This window comes from Zosterops lateralis (genome assembly GCF_965231275.1).
Source record: "Zosterops lateralis genome assembly, chromosome: 4".
NCBI lineage: Eukaryota > Metazoa > Chordata > Aves > Passeriformes > Zosteropidae > Zosterops > Zosterops lateralis.
Window position 1 is genome coordinate 68,159,795 of NC_139765.1, and position 16,996 is coordinate 68,176,790.

At 37.5% G+C, this 16,996-nt stretch overlaps 1 protein-coding gene across 4 annotated transcripts in view; it reads left to right on the plus strand.

The window, feature by feature from the left end:
- Nucleotides 1-16,996, plus strand: part of USP6NL (USP6 N-terminal like) — a 112,540-nt gene that overhangs the window by 91,833 nt on the left and 3,711 nt on the right. For all 4 annotated transcript variants that reach the window (XM_083860075.1, XM_083860076.1, XM_083860073.1 and 1 more), the window contains 4 exons: nucleotides 2,204-2,298; nucleotides 3,854-3,919; nucleotides 4,007-4,106; nucleotides 6,270-6,422. In XM_083860075.1, coding sequence (XP_083716201.1) covers nucleotides 2,204-2,298; nucleotides 3,854-3,919; nucleotides 4,007-4,106; nucleotides 6,270-6,422 — 414 coding nt within the window. The remainder of the gene's footprint in view (nucleotides 1-2,203; nucleotides 2,299-3,853; nucleotides 3,920-4,006; nucleotides 4,107-6,269; nucleotides 6,423-16,996) is intronic.

Sequence of the window (16,996 nt, forward strand, 5' to 3'; positions counted from 1 at the left end):
CAATTAAAACACAGACTAAAAGCATCTTTAAAAAAAATAAATCTATAGATCTCATAATAATCCAAACATGTACAACTGCAGCCATATGGAATATTGAGCTCCTCAAAGCTCATAGAAAATTCTAGATATTTTGGGGGAAGTAAGTCAAAATCAGCTCCTTATTTACCAAATCATATGCGTGATAAACAAGAGGATAAACCAGGCAGATGCATTGCCTGAGATGTTGCAGACCTTCCTCCTTCCCTCCTTTATTCCTGCCACACACCTGTCAAGTGATGTGAGAGGAAAGGAGGGAGCTTTGAGTAGCCCAAGGCTTGATGAGCTTCTCCACAGGGCATATAAACCATTGTGCCACAGCTTTATTATACACACTGAAACTGTCTTGGCAGTGCCTGGTAGGCAAATTTGCATTTATAGATGGGTTGATAAAACTTTAATTATAATTCATATGTTCCAAATTTATCATTTATTAAATGTTGCCAACTAGTCTAAGGTTCTGCTTTGAGCCAGTTGGACAAGGTAATCTCCAGAAGTCCTGTCCAACCTGGATTTTCTGTGATTCCTCAAATCTATCTGTTTTAAATGTCACTGTGCATCCATCTGTAAATATCACTGTAGATTCTGGAAAGGAAACTTTAAAACTGACTTAACTGATGTCATATTACAGTTTGCACTTTATACTTTCTTCTTTGGGGAAAGCAGCTTAGAGCACTGTTTGTCAATTCATGAAAGCTTAAGTAATTTCCATTCCAAATTGCCAATATCCATGAAGAAAAACTTTTAAAGTTGCACTTGATGCCATCTGACCATCAGATGCCTCTGAAAGAGGCATCTCTCTATGGAAATCATGGGGGTGGGCTAAATAATTCCATTAGAGTCATATTGCCAAGGTTAGGATGGTTAAAAGCTCCTCCCCACAGACAAGGGTTTTCATGTTTTTTTTCACTTTTACATCTGAAACAGCAACCTGGAATACTTTTTGGATGCAGCCTATTAGGCAGACTAATTTCTAATATAAAACTACTTGAAATCAAGAGATGAATTTGGCTTCTCTGGTATTCCATATTGTATATATGATGTGAAATTTCTAAATGATAAAATACAGACATCTGACCCTGAAAATTATCTGCTTTTTTGGAAGCTCTTTCTATTGATCTTTCTATAGTCTTAAAGATTCAAGATAATGAGTTGGTGTATGTAAATGTGAAAGAGCAACCTTCCATGGCAAAAAGAACCTTTATTGTTATTGTTGATGGCTAATTAGCTTTGATGTAGTCACTGTTTACAGTAAGAAAAAAACCAAATGCCTTCCCTGTGTTACTGAAATTTTCTAATATGCAGCCTGACATTTAAGTTTTCTAGAATTTGCATTTGTATCTATGAAATAGTAAACCTGTGTGAATATGAGATAGTAAATCTTGTGTCTTAGTGACTGTGCACTGAATTGCACAATTGGTAACTAAAAAGACTTTGCTTTTTGGTTTGGGACTTCAGTCATTCCTTTTTTATTTGTTTAAGTTTCATGGCTGCTATGAGTCTGTATTTGTTCTTCCAGTTTTCATACTACTTAAAATATACTGGAATTTTTTTTGTAACTTTAATTCTGCTGATACTTCAACTGGAAGAGGGTCTTAGAGTTTTCCTTTCCCATGTGTAATCACTAAAACTATTAGATTTTTTAATGCTGTTTGTTTCAGTTGTGTGAGCTCACATCTTTACTTAGAGGATATAACCATATTTGTCTTGCTAGACTATCCCTCCTTTTTTTTATTGTTTTTTTTTTCTTCAATGCAGACAGTTCTAGTAGATATCTATGCTGTTTGCCCTTCTATCATGAATTTTCTGGGCTATAATTTCAGTTTTAGTGGGTGAGGACTGTGATTCTTTGCTTTGGTTTTCTTTTAAAGAGTAATTATAAAAGTGTTTTCCACGTGATCTTACATTGGTTTGACTAATGTAGGACTGATGGATCTGCTGTCATTGGTCATTCTGATCTAATAATAGTCACTAAGGGAATGTATTGATTGTAGCTATTTAGGCAGGAGTATGTGCATATCTGTATGGAGACATCAAAATACTGTTATGAATATCTGTTCAGATCCAGTGGTCTTATGGAAGGATAATGTTCCTGGAGCCTTAATGGCTTTTTAAAATGTCATTTTATAGCACAAACACCTGTTACATGGTCAACTTCTTTTCTTAGGTTTTTTTATTCCTGGTTTCCCAAAACTATTGAGGTTTCAGGAACATCATGACAAAATACTGAAGAAATTTTTGTCCAAACTTAAGCAGCATATGGTAAGTATTTATTTCACTATACAAGCAATGTTAATTTACAGCTTTCTACCTTGTTTCAGTTCAGTGAACTCACTAGATCAAGAATACTCAAATCTTAGGACAAAATGCAAAATTTTAAGAGGCAGAAGTGCTCTTGTTTTTATTATAGACAAAGTTATGATGCATTTTCACAAATTGTGATAAAATTGAATCCTAAGAGTGGTTAATTTGGGTATCTGTCTTACTTTGGACCTCTGAGTTAAAGACAATGTATGATGTTCTGATTGGCCTTGTGTAAGGTCTGTAAGCAAATTGATGCTAGAGCATTTTATCAGGGGGTTTTTGTATGTTTAGCTTTGTGGTTCTCTGGACAGAATGACTTCAGGACCAACTAGTTTTAATCTCTGTTTAAAAAAAGAACCTTTATAAGAGGGGTTAATGATCCTTTTAAAATACTTCTATTTTCATGAAGCTCCATGGAGAGTTTTATCTCTTCTAATGCTCTTAAATAGAAAATAATGTGCCTCTTTTTTTTTTTTAATATTGGCAGTATTTATTCTAAGAAGTAAATTATTTTTTTAATGGGAAGAAAAGGCCCTTCCAGTAGGCATCAAGAATTTCCTTTGTACAGTACATTGGTACTGCCAGAATCTGTCTCCAGTTCTTAAAAGATGATGTAAGAGATGTTCACTTGTAGCAACATATTTTTCCTCATCTCTTACTGTTGAGTGTGTACTAAAATGAGCCAATGTTAACTCCTGAAAGACAAAATTAAAGCCTGCACATAAACCACAGGGATTTGGCCTATTGCTTATTCAGCGTTTCTATAACTAACTTCTGGAATTTGGTCCATGATTCTTTTTTGAAAATCTGAATCTGGCAGAATATGATGAATATGATAGAATATGATGTTATCCCACAGTTAAAATTCAGGATTTCTTAACTATTTCAGCATTTCCTCTAACTCTGCAAAGGATTATGAAGCTGTAGAGAAGCTTTAGAATCTTTGAGTGGACATCATACCTCATGGATTATCTGTGCTCTAGGGGAAATTAGGCTCCTTAATCAAGAAATAAAATTTCTTATCAGGCTACATCCAGTGGTCAAAGAATTTGGTTGCTTGCCAGTCATTTCTAGTGGACATGTATTTTTGTAAGGAAGTCCTTTCAACTTCGGGCATGAATTGTCAGCCTTCCTACAGAGAAATGAAATATGTAATGGATCCAGTGCCTGAACTTGGGTTGCTCCAGAATATTGATTTATTTTCTTGAGAGAGGATTTCATCCTCTGCTACCTCTGTCCCTAGAACATGATAAAAGTCTAGGATGTATTAATACTTCAGCACCTCCAAATGTATGTTCTTCAGATGGTGAAATTGATGAAGAAAAGCTATAAAAACCAGAAATTCCATCTTGGGTTGGATTGGATTGAAGTAACAGTGTCCTGTATAGTTTAATTAATTCTTTATGGTGGCCATAGAGTACATTGGCCTCAAGGGGAAAATGTTTTTTCATGGACAGTGCAAGGCATTACATGGATTTTTGAAAGTATTTTTCAACTTGTGTGTTGTTTGCAGGACTCCCAGGATATGCCCACCAGCTTTTACACAACCAAGTGGTTTTTCCAGTGTTTTCTTGATCGTGTGAGTATGTTTTTCTTTTTGTTGCTGTTTTTAATTGTGACTTGGGGCAGACTGTTTTCACAGCATTGCCTGATTCTGTCATTGCAGACTCCCTTTACATTAAGCCTCAGGATATGGGATATCTACATACTTGAAGGAGAGCGGATTCTCACTGCTATGTCTTACACAATTCTGAAACTGCACAGAAGTAAGAAATCTGTCAAAACATTTGAAACCTAAACAGAGGTTCAGCTAGTTATGTTCTCATTTTCTGTAGTTTGACCTTAATGTGTGAAGATCTTAGTTTCCCATGTGCCTTATGCTGCTTCTGACAGATATTTTTCATTCCTTATGCACAAAAAGTTAAAAATCTTTGCTTTATTAATGTGTGTGTGTTGTGGGTTGATCTTGGCTGGATCCTGATGCCCACAACACTGCTCTATCCCTCCCCTCCTGAGCAGGATTGGAGGAAGGCGGAAAACAAGATGGACCTTTCTAGACATCAGTGCACAGCACAGCACTGTGGGGAAAATTAACTCCATCCCAGCTGGGCCCAATGCAGTGTGATTGTCAAACAAAAGTGTTTATTAAAGTGGGAAAGTTATTTGGACCTGAAGTCAGTTGTATTACTGACTAAACAATGGGGAAAAGCGTGGTAATTTCATAGTCTGGAAATGGCTTCTTAGCCCCCACAGGATTTAAAATAATCGAAAAAGCACACAAAGGATCAAGACTATGTCACTAAATGCTGAAAATCTACCAGCAAAATATCTCAGCAACGAGGGATCACCAGTCTGTGTCACTTTATACCGTTGTTTGTCCAAGAATGTAATTAAAATCCAGAATTTCTCTAGTCTGCCTGTGTGACCTTCTCCTTCATTTGTTGACTTTGGGTGAAGTAAAATTTCACTTTTGAAATTTGAGATTTTGAACAGAACTTTCTAAAGCACCTAAGCCTGGCTCCCCAAAGTGATTTGGCATCCTAAGTTCCAAGGACCCAAAAAGCTTTTGAGGGTGGATGTTTGATTCTAAATAGATTTGTGTATTTCTAAGGATGGTACATTGTAGCTCAACTTTGAGACACTCCTCCTGTGGGACTTTGGCTGAATGAAGTAATTTAACTCTGTGTAAAATGCAGAGGTCTGTGTGGGGCCCACAGGATCAATGTTGTAATTTCCTTGCTAGTTTATCTTTCTTAAGCTGTGGTGATGCTGCCTCACTGTCTAACTGGGATGTTTTTGTTAGTTTGCTCATAAAAAACTTTGACAAATGGAAAAGGTTGCCTTCTACATTATTGCACTTGAGAAAGGTAAACATTTAGAGGCAAATCACTAGGCTTAACATTTTGGTTTCTCTTCATTATTTGCAAATAGATACCTACTTGATTTTGTTTTTATTATTCACCACTCTTCTAATGGGAAGACCTCAGGAAAAAGTCCTGAGTGTGGATTTGCTTGCTTAGCAAGTCCACAACAACTTCCTCCATGATCAAACACTGAGAGAACCTCAAGGCAACAGAGGAGATGAGAGGGCTGGCAGAAAAGCTGGCAGGAGACAGACTCTGATTTGTTTTCCAGTTTCTTATCTCCCCTCAAAAACATGGATGGTATAGCTACTCAGTCAGTGTCACTGTGGAATACGTGCCAGGAGCATTTTTATTACAGCACCAAAGCTTTTTTTTATGGTTCCCATGTTGAAATGATACACCTGAAGCTTTTGATGATGTACAAATGGTGAAAAAAGAGACACAGGTATGCAGTTAACAGCCTTGCAGTCCACATGGCCTTACTGCTGTGTAAAACGGGAAAGAAAAATAATCTGATAACTGTAAAATGACTTTCAAAATATGACCTGAATTTTCAGAGAGCCTGAAGCAACAGTTCTGAAGTGTGAACTGCCATCATCATTTCATTGGGAGTTAATTCAGTTGTGAATGAGGGTTTTGTAAATAGCAATTTTTGAAATGTTTTTCTGCCTTTCAGAGCTCCTAATAAGAGAGATGATTTATGTTGTACAAATCCACAGCAGTGGTTGTTAATTGAGGATGCAGGTTGACAAATAAAGACCTGAAGCTGTTGGACATGAGAAGGCTGAAGGAGGGTGACTTGTAGTTAGTTATCTGAAGATGCCCCTTTTTGGGAAACAGTGTCCTAAGTAAAAAATAATGTGTAGAAAGGATTTCCGTGGTGACTTGCAAGTGAATTTTTAATGTATTTTTAGATCTCTGGTTGTAGAAATCTGTTATCTGCCTAATTAACAAGTGCTTTTCATTCTACTTTGAAAACAAAAGCACCTCATGACTAAAGTACATTTTTGAGTGTTCATTATCAAGATATCTTAATGTATAATGTAATATTTTCTCCTTATATAGAGCATCTGATGAAATTACAAATGGAAGAGCTTGTAGAATTTCTGCAGGAGACTTTAGCCAAGGATTTCTTCTATGAAGATGACTTTGTAATAGACCAGCTCCAAAATTCTATATCAGAATTGAAACGAGCAAAGCTGGATTTACCAGTAGCTGGTAAGAAAATTGCACATATGCAGAATTAGATATTTGGAATTATTCACACATTGGTAATTTTTTAAATGTTAATTAATGCTGTTGAAAACTGCAAATACTTTCCTCTTCATCACTGCATAGGTTTGGGGAGATTTTACCCAAAGATATTTTACAGTATAAAATCACCACTTTTCCCTTCATGAATTTCCTCATCTTTTGGTGTTTTGTTTACTGTTTTTAAGGTAATAGCAAAGTACTGTGAAAAATACTGTTTTCTATTCATTCTATTAACTTGAATTTATAAAACCTTTCAGAGAGAGAATCAAATATCAAGGTTTCAAAGTGTCTGAGAATCCAGACTGTTTTGTAGATTGATTAGATGTGGACCAGGCTGCAGGTCAGATAGCTTCTTCTCTTTGTCAAATCCAGATTTTTAATTTTTTGCAAGTGATAGACTTGCTGAGTGTTTAATGGAATAGTTTTCATTATTTATTTTTAGCCTTTGTGCTTTTTGGTTGCAGATAAGAGATGATCTCCATAGTCTAATTAGAATTTTTCTTGTGATTACTCAGAGTCCTTTTACTATACCCTTGCTAATTGTAGAGAAGTATGTGAGAAAATGTTTTTTAAAAAATTACAAACATGGCAGAATTTACCATGTAGTAACTTTATTAAGTTCCTATGATTAGCTTTCAGAAGTTAAGATGTGTCAGAATAAAGATTGCCTGTGTAGCATTGTTGTGATAAATTGTTCTTTCATTAATGAACTTAATTTTTCTGGTTTTGTTGACATTCTTTATTGCATGTAGTATTGGGCTGTGTCAGAAATCCTCATCACAAGTAAATACCTGTTTTACCTGGTTCTTCAGATCTGTTCCTGTGGAATACAAAGATGTTCTGAATATTTGTTTATTATTTTGGTTCTTCTCAGAGTTCCCATTTCTCTTGCTCCCTATTCCTGTATTTTACCCTGTTTCTGAATTTCTGGACAATCTGTCCAGCAGAATTTCCTCCACCCACAATAGCTCCAAGTCAACTTTCTGCCCTTGCCTTTTCATCTGTTTCTTCCCCTTTCTCACCACAGCATTCCCATTCTACCATCTCTCCATCCTTTTTCCCTAAGCTGAGTTTCAGTCTTGACTTTCTCTTCAGAAGAAGTTGCTCTTTATCCCTCCACAGCCAGGTGCTGCCTCAGGTGTCTTGTGCAAATTGGGTGACAAATACCAGCAGCTTTGTCCTTTAGCATCACCACATTACAAGGATATAGATCATGAGAGTCCTGTCTCTTCAGTCCTAAATACAGAGTTCTCCATGGTTAGTTTTGAACAGTGAGGGGGTTATCCCAACAACTTCATAGATTTCTTTTTATGGATGTGGTAAAGTAAATTTCATCAGTGAAAAGTTCCATTTGAAACTGTGGCAGGGGAAGAATTGGGAAAGATTTTTGTAGTTTGCTACTTGAGGGAGGTAGTGTGTCTTCCAGCTTAGAAAATCACATCAATGTAAGTCATATTGAGATTTTCTGTGGAAAATCTGGAGTTTATTGGAAATTCTCTTGATGCAGAAGGGAGAAAATCTGTTCCTAACTTACTTGTTTTTAAGGCCTTTGTTTTGGTAGAACATAAAATGCCTTCAAGGGAAAATTTGCTTGAGAATACTCTGGATTTTCATAGAAAATTCAGGGAGGATTTAGGTGACATAAGAGTCACTCCTCTTGTGGCAGAAAATGTGAGACTTGCGTAGTCTTCTTGTGGATACCAAGAGCAAGGAGTGGTGACTGTTTTCTTCCTGAGACACTTTGGCAGTGGGATGCAGTTGTTTGGTTTCACACCATGCACACTTAGGTGTAACTTCTGATGCAGTGAGCTGACAGCATGCTAAGTGTTTTGGGCCACATTGGTTCTTAATTTTGGTAGCTTAAGAAAAATCACAAACAAAATGTTTTTATATGTTTGGTTTTTTTTCCCCCTGAACGTGAATGAGGTTTAATTTAATTTTAAAACAGGAAGAGCAAAGCCAAAACGAACTGTATTTTGGTGTTGGAATTGAGCTTTTTCCCTTTTGATTTCAGATTAACCGTGGCAAGCCTTTCTGTATGTTTTTGCTAGGGGTAGAAGGGAACATTATTTAACCTTTCACAAACTAAAAATAGAATGCCTTCATCCTAATCCTTGGGAATCCAGCTGATTTGTTTGTGAGGCTGCCTCATTTGTTCTTCGTATGAATTTCATAAGCCTTTGGTTTTATTTTTTAAAATTTTCTGCATTCTCCTAATTTTGGTTTTATTAATCACTATCTTCAAGCAGTATTCTTTTTCAGGTTCTGGACATTCTCTAGATATTCAGCTTTGGTTATGTGTTGTGGCAGGTTGATCCTGATAGGATACCAGGTGCCCTTCTCAGCTGGGCAGAGGAGAGGAGAGGAAACAAAATAAAACTTCTGGATCGAGATAAGGACAGAGAGAGATTTTTTGCAAATTGCCATCACGGGCAGAACAGACTTGACTTGAGGAAATTAACTGAATTTATTATCAATTAAATCGGAGTAGGATAGTGAGAAATAAAACCTTAATAAAAAACTTCCTTCACTCTTCCCTTCTTTGTGGGTTCAACTTCACTCCCAATTTTTTCTGCTTCCTCCTTCCCAGCAGCACAGAGGGCAGGGAATTAGAGTTGTGGTCAGGTCATCATTCACTGTTTCTGCTGCTGCTTTCTCTCAGGGTGAAGACTCCTCTCACACCTTTCCCTTTCCCCAGGATGGGACCCACAGGCAGCCAAAACCTGGCCATGCAACCCCCATGTGAATGTCTGGCTCTACTCTCTTTACTACCTTGAATGTCACTATTCTTCTTCTAATTTCATCTAAAACATATGAAACTGTTATATGTGATACAGCCACAAAAAATACCAGCCTGCTCATTTAAGTATTCACTGTAGCCTGAGAAAATAATGTTTATTTTAATTTTCTCAGCTGAAATCAAAGTACTGCTTCCTATCTTGCACTTTTTTTTTTTTTCGCACTGAGCAAAAATTACACCTTTAAGAACTAAAGTAAAAATGCGTGTTAGGAAAAAGAAAAAAAAAATCTTCATTTGCAGTTGCATCAGTATCAGTCATCCAGGAATAGCAGTGAGCTAATTAAGCTCAGTGGAATTTTCCATCTGGCATCCTTTGTTAGGCTGTATAGATTTTCCTGCCCTAGTAGGGTAAGCTGCAGTAGGATATTAAAAGAGGTAATAACTTTTGTGTTACTTTAAAGTGGATGTCTATTTATGCCTGATGTAGCTTTCTCTGGCTCACTTCCTCCAAGGCTTCTCTCACTGAATTAAGGAGCTCCTTGTTCCCTTCAGAGCAGAGAAAGGAGGGTCTTGTTTAACATTTTCTCACTGATAAAACCCTAAAATGTCCAGTCAGAAGACATGAAGTGTTAAGGGGATCCTGCTAATTTTGGATGCCACTGAGCTGTTTTTGCCAATACCAGGTTGTTTTGCATGAGGAAGGCCATGGATTTTTCTTCCTTTCTGTGCTGATTTCTAGTTGAGTGCTGACCAGTGTAGTGTAGCCCATACTTAGCAACTACAACCTCCAGAGGGTGGTTTGCAACTCCAGTGCTGTTCCTACAACCCAGGATGGGTATCCCTCTGTTCCCGTGGCTCTGGAGACAGGGGACAGTATGAAAAGCAGTCTCTTACTGGGGAGCTGTGCTTTTTGAGACCTTGGAGAAGTACATGGAAACTGTCCTTGAAGGAACCTGTCTGACACAGCCTCAAAAAGAAGAAAAGGCATTTGGTATTTCCTGGGTTGCCTGGAATGTGATGAAGGATGTCCACACTGTGGCTGGTTCTTGAAGAGCACTCTCACCTAAATCTGTGTGACTTTATATATTCTCCTGGAGCCAAATCCAATGTAAATTCAACAGTCTGTTCCTTAATTCAAGGGTGATGTTAAGACCATAATGAGAAGAATTTTCTTGGTATACACCATTGATTTCCAAAGTTCCTTGATGCAAATTCTTTCCTTGTCTGTTATTTAATACAGCAGCTAAATTCTATAAATGCTCACAAGATATGGATAGAATTTCTAGCTTTGCTGTGATTTTTTTTCCTGTAGGACTACATGAATAATGCAATGCTTAATAAACAGTATTTATATATGGATAGATTTTTATAGTGTCTGACTTTAATAAACAGAAGTGCTTACCAGTGAAAGTTCCATATTAAAAATACGTTGCTGAAAATAGTTTAGTAATCCAGTGTTTTGTAAACAAGACAGCCAGGCCCACCTTCAGGGTGTGCAGCCCCTCAGGTCTGTTCTTGAGACAGTTTCTCACCTGTGTTTTAATAGAAGGGTCCTGAAAAGGGTAGGAAGGGGGGTCCTGGGCTGGATTTTTATGACTGAAAGTTTAATAGACTTTGCAGCAGCTGAAGGCCTAAAATCAAAGATAAAGGTCTTGTACCTGAATTTTAACGCAATATTGGCAAATTTGGAATCTGCCTGTGTCCTTGTGATTAACTTTAAGCTGCAGTTCTTCTAGTCTTCCCAATCTTTTCTGTATTCAGGGAAAAATAGCAAAATTTAGATCTTGCATTGTTCATAAATTTTAAAATATTTATCTGACACTTATCTTTGAAGTTATATGTTTTTAAATTTATTATCAGTATCTTTTATTCAGTTATCTATTTTACACAGTCATCAGTGATAGTGCAGAAATGTATACTACCTGAGTAATCTATTAAATAAATCTGTTCTCTCTTGTTAATGAGCCTTTTGACAGTCAAAACAGTAGAAATATGTAAATCAGCTTGACTTTCCTGTTTCTCATGGTGTCTTTCTTTTGGTTGTGTTTTGTTTCAGAGGAATTTTGGATTTTTCTCTTGTACTTCAAGAATACACAAGTAGCTATTTCAGACAATGCATTTTATGCTTTAATCAACTAAACTGTTTTTTCTGCCTTGTTTCTCGTGTGATGCAACTACTTTACAATACTATGAACTAAAATATTATGTGGAGTTATACTAATATAGTTAGTATATATCCTTAGCAGTTTTAGACTCTGGCTTTGCATCATTTAAAAATCTTTACTGTTTAGAACTTGCATGATCTTTAAACACATGATGCAGATAGTTGTGTTGGTCATTGCTCATATTGCTGTTTAAAACTGACTTTTCAAGGAAGTATATTTTCTGGAAGAAATGTGGAATTAGGAATGTAATTTAAATTTTAGAAATTTATTTTTTGCAAGGGCACCTTACAGACATGCTGCTAGTCACCTGTATCTTCTGGCTAATAACCAAATCTGTTAAGATTTCAGTTATTTATCTGAATGCAGATATTTATAAAATAAATTTTCCTTACTGTCAGTGCTATAAAAGTGACACAGCTGCAGGAGAGGCAAACAGTGCTTTTAGTTCTCCCTTCAGGTTGTCCAGCTGTATTTCATTTAGCAACTCCTGTGCCAGTGATGGCATATAAAGGAAGGAGGAGCAGAGGTTGACTTTGACGTTGCAGCTTGAGCTTCTAGTGCAGGCACTTAAATTTCTTTAAAATTCTCTTGGACTTGTAAACTGAAGAAGATGGGATGTCACTGATGGAAAATAAACACAAAATTTCAAGATGTCATTTTAAGAGTTGTTTTTATGACCATTACCATCCTTGAAAATTGTGTTAGAAGAGTCAAAGTGCATGTATTCTGGTGCTGAAATTAAGGACTAGACTGTTATTCACTGGAGAGAGCACTTAAAGCACTTTACTCCAATTATATGTCTGCTACTCGATGCACGAGGCTGTTAGTGCCTCCTGAAGCAATTATCTGTAAAAGTCTTGTAGTGGAGATCGACTTCCACTGGGTGGTGGCCAAGGCTTGTTTGAGCAGGAGGAAGACAAGAGGCAAACTTTCTTTAATATGGCTTGTATTGCTTATCTTTTGGGGAACAGTCAGACCTGCTCATATTTGCTTTGCTCCTTTTCATGTCGGAGAATATGTTTGCCAACAACAAACAAGCACCTGCTTGTTCTTGTTTTGCTTGAATTGTCTTCCTCTACTTCTATTCTCTCCTTCCTCACTCATTTTTCACCCTATTTCCTTTGTTGTTTGTTTATTTTATGCTATACTGCATAGAAGCCAGCTAAATCACTACCTTTCTTTTAAAGGAAAAATAGAAAAATCTATAATTCCTGCTCTGTAAACTCTGATACAAGCTATTACAGTGCTTGTGTTTGGGAAAAGCCAGTAACTAAACTGTCTACAAACCTACTCTGTTGAAGGAAAGAAGGAGAGCAGGATGAAAGCAGAGATATCCATATCTCACAGGAATACTGGCAACTTGGGAAAAATCTCATTGCCCAGCTCACTTCAGAGGGCAAAGGGACGTTTTGATGATTATACAGGTCAGAACAGTCACAGCTGAACTAGACACCTTTGTCTTAATTTCTGGTTTTAAAATGCTTTCAATTCTTGTATGTAAACATCACAGATTGTATAGAAAAGCACTTGTCCCAAAAGTACTTCTTGTAGAATTCTTTCTCAGTCAGACAGATATGTCCAGACAGTGAATTTACTCAGATCTTGGATCATCAAGACAAACAGATACTCAACTGAATTTCCTTTAAAACATCCAAATTTCTTTGTGCTCAAACCTGAGGAGTTTGAACAGTGAGTGTAGTTGAAGTAGTAAAGGAGATGGTTGAGAGGTGTGCATGAGGCTTTAGGCAGATTTGGAGTGGAAAAATGATAGATAAAAGAAATGGGGCTTGAAGGAATTGATGCTTTTGCATGCTTGTCTAGCGAGCTCTTCTTCATCTGGGTGGAGATGTTTGTTGTGACTTGGTTTCTTTTCTTTACTTTGGCATTATGGTTTCTTTTCCTCAGCTTTTTGCTTTCTTTCTTTCTTGCTAGCATGGTTTCATGCAGCATCGTTGGTTTGTTGCTGTTACTGCTGATAGTGGACTGCTTAAAGCATTCCCAAACACAGTTGGCATGCCCTTTGTGCATTTGAAGAGTGTCCCATTGTAGTCATGTGCATGGTGATAATTTGGTTATCCTCTACTTGTTTATTTTGTTAACTTTTTTGGGACTTAAGGAGTTTATATTTGTTTGGGGGTTTTTTTTAAGTTCTCATTTCACTGGAAGTGGCAACTGTGTGTGTATGGGTATTTCTGTACAATCTGTGCATTTCAGTTAGAATTAAGTAGCCATTTTGCAGTTTCAGAAAATTTCCTTTAGAAGATGATTGGTTTGCAAGATGTATTTTTGCTGCATCATAGATCCTTACACAATTCCTGTCCTCCCAGTGCTTTTGATGGCTGGGGGTGATGAGTGCTGGAGCACCTTTGAACCAGAACAAGGCCTGTTCTGGTAGCCTTGATTCCTGAGTTGGCACCTCCAGCAGTGTGGCCTTGCTTAGTTCCACAAGCAGACCTTGGTGACTGAGCAACCAGTGCCACTTGTTTGCATCCAAGGTCAGGTTAAACCAAGTTTTGTAGAAGTCCTGAGGCTGAGGTTCAACCTCAGTATTTTTTCTTTACCCTGCTAAACCTTCTTCCACTTGTTCTCACTGTTCTGTATTTTGTTTTGCCTGACAGCACTAAGCTCTGGTGTTACCAGGCTATAAACATGGTATCATGCTGTTAAAATGCAGAGGTTTTCTTCTAAATGAACTGTTGTCTTGCAACACTTTCCTTGTTACTCAGGATGTGGAGATTAATGTTGAGTTTTAACAATTTCACTACAGGGATTTCTCTGATACTCATTTTACAGCTGTGGTTCATGTTACAGGGTACATCACCTGGATCATGCAGCCCACACATGCCTGGTTGTAGGGTGTTCCTTTACCCTGGAATGAGAGGGAAAGGTGACACAAAGCAGCCTCAATAGAATTCAGTAAAAATGTCTGCAGTATTCTCACTTGGCTTTATTAGAGCTTAATGATAATTAGGAAACCTTAAGTGTGTGAAATTAAAACCCAAAAACTCACACAAATGCCACCTTTATTGTGCAACCAAGTATATTTAAAGGGTTTCCTATTGCTCTGTAGACATTTCTTAGAGTAAAAACTGGGAGAAAATAAATCAGTTCATGCCTTTGATGACTCTGGGCAAATGAAGGAATCATTGCAGCTACCAGAGGAACTGATCTTTGGGTTTTTGTATATATGACTAGCATATTTTAACTTCAGGTGTGGAATAAAGTAAGCACTTTTTCTAAAACGTGTCTTCCCTATGAGGACAGAAATTAAATAATTAAGCAGTGTCGTAGAGCCATTTTCTTGTGCTATTCCATAACTACTTTGGATCTCCTGGAGACTATAAATGTATTAGCAGCCCATAAAGATGAGTTCTGTATGATTTAGATGGCAAGTTTTTGGTATGTATTTTGTACATACCAAAGTATTGTTTCTTAATGCAGACTTCATGCTGTTTTCACATTCAAAATTAGTAAGAGTGAAAGCACTGCAATCAATGGTTTAAGTATCAGGAGTATTAATTATGTGCAACATTCACTTTTATTTAGGAGACAAGATCTTCAGCTTTGCCTAACGGGGTGTTTGAGGATGCAGATGGAATTAAGTTACACCAATGCCTCTTGCCAAACCAGAAGCAAGTTCAGAAAGTCAACTCCTGTTCATAAAGACTAAAGGACAATTTTGTAGAGGCTGGTGCAGCAGTCTGTGCATTGCACAGCTCTTAAATCACCTCTTTTATAGCATCCATGCAGCTTTTCCCTTTGTCCCCTCATCTATGTTTTCAGTGGTGGAACACTCCCTTGCTGGGGGGTGCAGGTCTGAGAGCCCTGTTCCAGAATTTATTTGGGAATAGTGAGGGCCCATCTGGAAAGAGGCCAAACATCAGACTTGTAATTCCAGGAGCCACTCACTGGAGCCCAGTGCTGAGGCCTGGCCCCACTGTCAGTTCTATATTGAAGTGAGGTTTCTGAAGTTATTTCTGAAGCCAAGTATAGGTTTCCATATGACCTTTGGCCCTTAGGAAGAAAAATCAAGAAAACACTAGTTTAATTGTTTGACCAATCTAGGCTGTTACTATTAAGTGCATTTATTTTGTTGTCTTGTTTGACAGCACCATTGTGTTCTTCTCTGCTGTCCTCCTGCAATGGCCTGGCTGGCTCAAACCCAGGGTTTTCCTTTAGTTTATATAGCAACTGATCCCTGCTGGTAATTTGTTACTCTGTTATAACAAATAACAGTGACCTTGGCTGCTGGCTTTCCTCCCTGTATCTGTATCATGAACCACTCATCAAAGATTGAGCTTCTGCTCGTGCCTGTATAAATGAACATAGCTCACTTGTAACTACAGCACTTGTCAGGGAGAGACATTTGTGTCTATTCACTCCTGTGAACCTTTATAGACAAAAAGAATTTAAATTACAAATAGCTAGAAAGTGAGGTGCTAACTCTCTGATCTCTGATGGGAAGAGATTCTACAGTCCTTGCCTTAGGAAGAAGCAGGGATTAGACAAAATTATTTTACCAACAGCCATTTTATATAATTTATTTTATGCAGCATTTAAGCAAGGGTAGCCATTTCTTTTTTCCTCCTTACAACAAAGCTTCTGTTTATAAATAGATACACAGTGAATAGAACTTGTTTGGTAATGCTGACTTTAAAGCCTCTGTGTTGTTTTTTTTTTTTTTTAATGCTGAACATCAAATGAATTAAATCTAGATGAATACATTTAATGAGAAGTGCATGACCTTTTCTTCTCATAATGAGAAAGTAATGGATTACACAAATAAGTTATATGCAAGTAGATATGATAAAATACTTGGGCTGTGATTATGAAGAGCATTGAATGCTGAGGAGAAGGATTGCAGTAGAAAATTTGATGTGAATTGTTCTGTGAGCAGCATCGAGCCATGAAACACTTCTTTATTTTTTCTCTATGTCAGTGTGGGTTGCTCTGGGTCCCCACACAATTGACATTTACTACTGGCTGTTGCAATGTGTTGGGCTCCAGTCTGGGAGAACTTCCCATTCATGTCCTTGTTCTGTAAATGATGTCCTTGTGTCCTGCTAAACCCATCCATGGAACACTCAATTGAAGCCATGACGTAGCCAGTATTGGTGTCAGCTGCTTCAGTGGTTCTGTATTGATAGAAGCTGAACAGAAAAAAAGATTCTGTGTATAGAGCCTTTTACTGGAGGTTTTTAATACTGAGGATGAAATTTCTAGGCAGGAAAGGGCTTAGGGGGAACTGGATTTTAATTGCGTAGATGTCATGAGGAGCTTCACCCAAAAATTGAAGTGAGAGATAGTTCAAAGGTGTCATCTGGGAACTTTGTGCATGTGAGGGATGAGCTGATGGTGTGGCTTGCTAGAGGTGAACATTGAAGGATGAGTAAATGATTGGGAGAGTGATATTGGGAAGGATTTTTAAAGCAGACAAAGTAGTTTGCTTAATGTGACAGTGTGAGGAGGGTTCCATACAGAGTAGGTACTGTAACCAGCATGTCATCTAGGAAGATGGGGGTTTTTTCAGCCCAAAATGGGGTCATGATAGAGCAAAAGCTTGGTGAGATTACATCAGCTGTAGGAAAGAATAACTGGTTGGGATGAGAGGCTAAAGAAAATCTGTGCTTGAT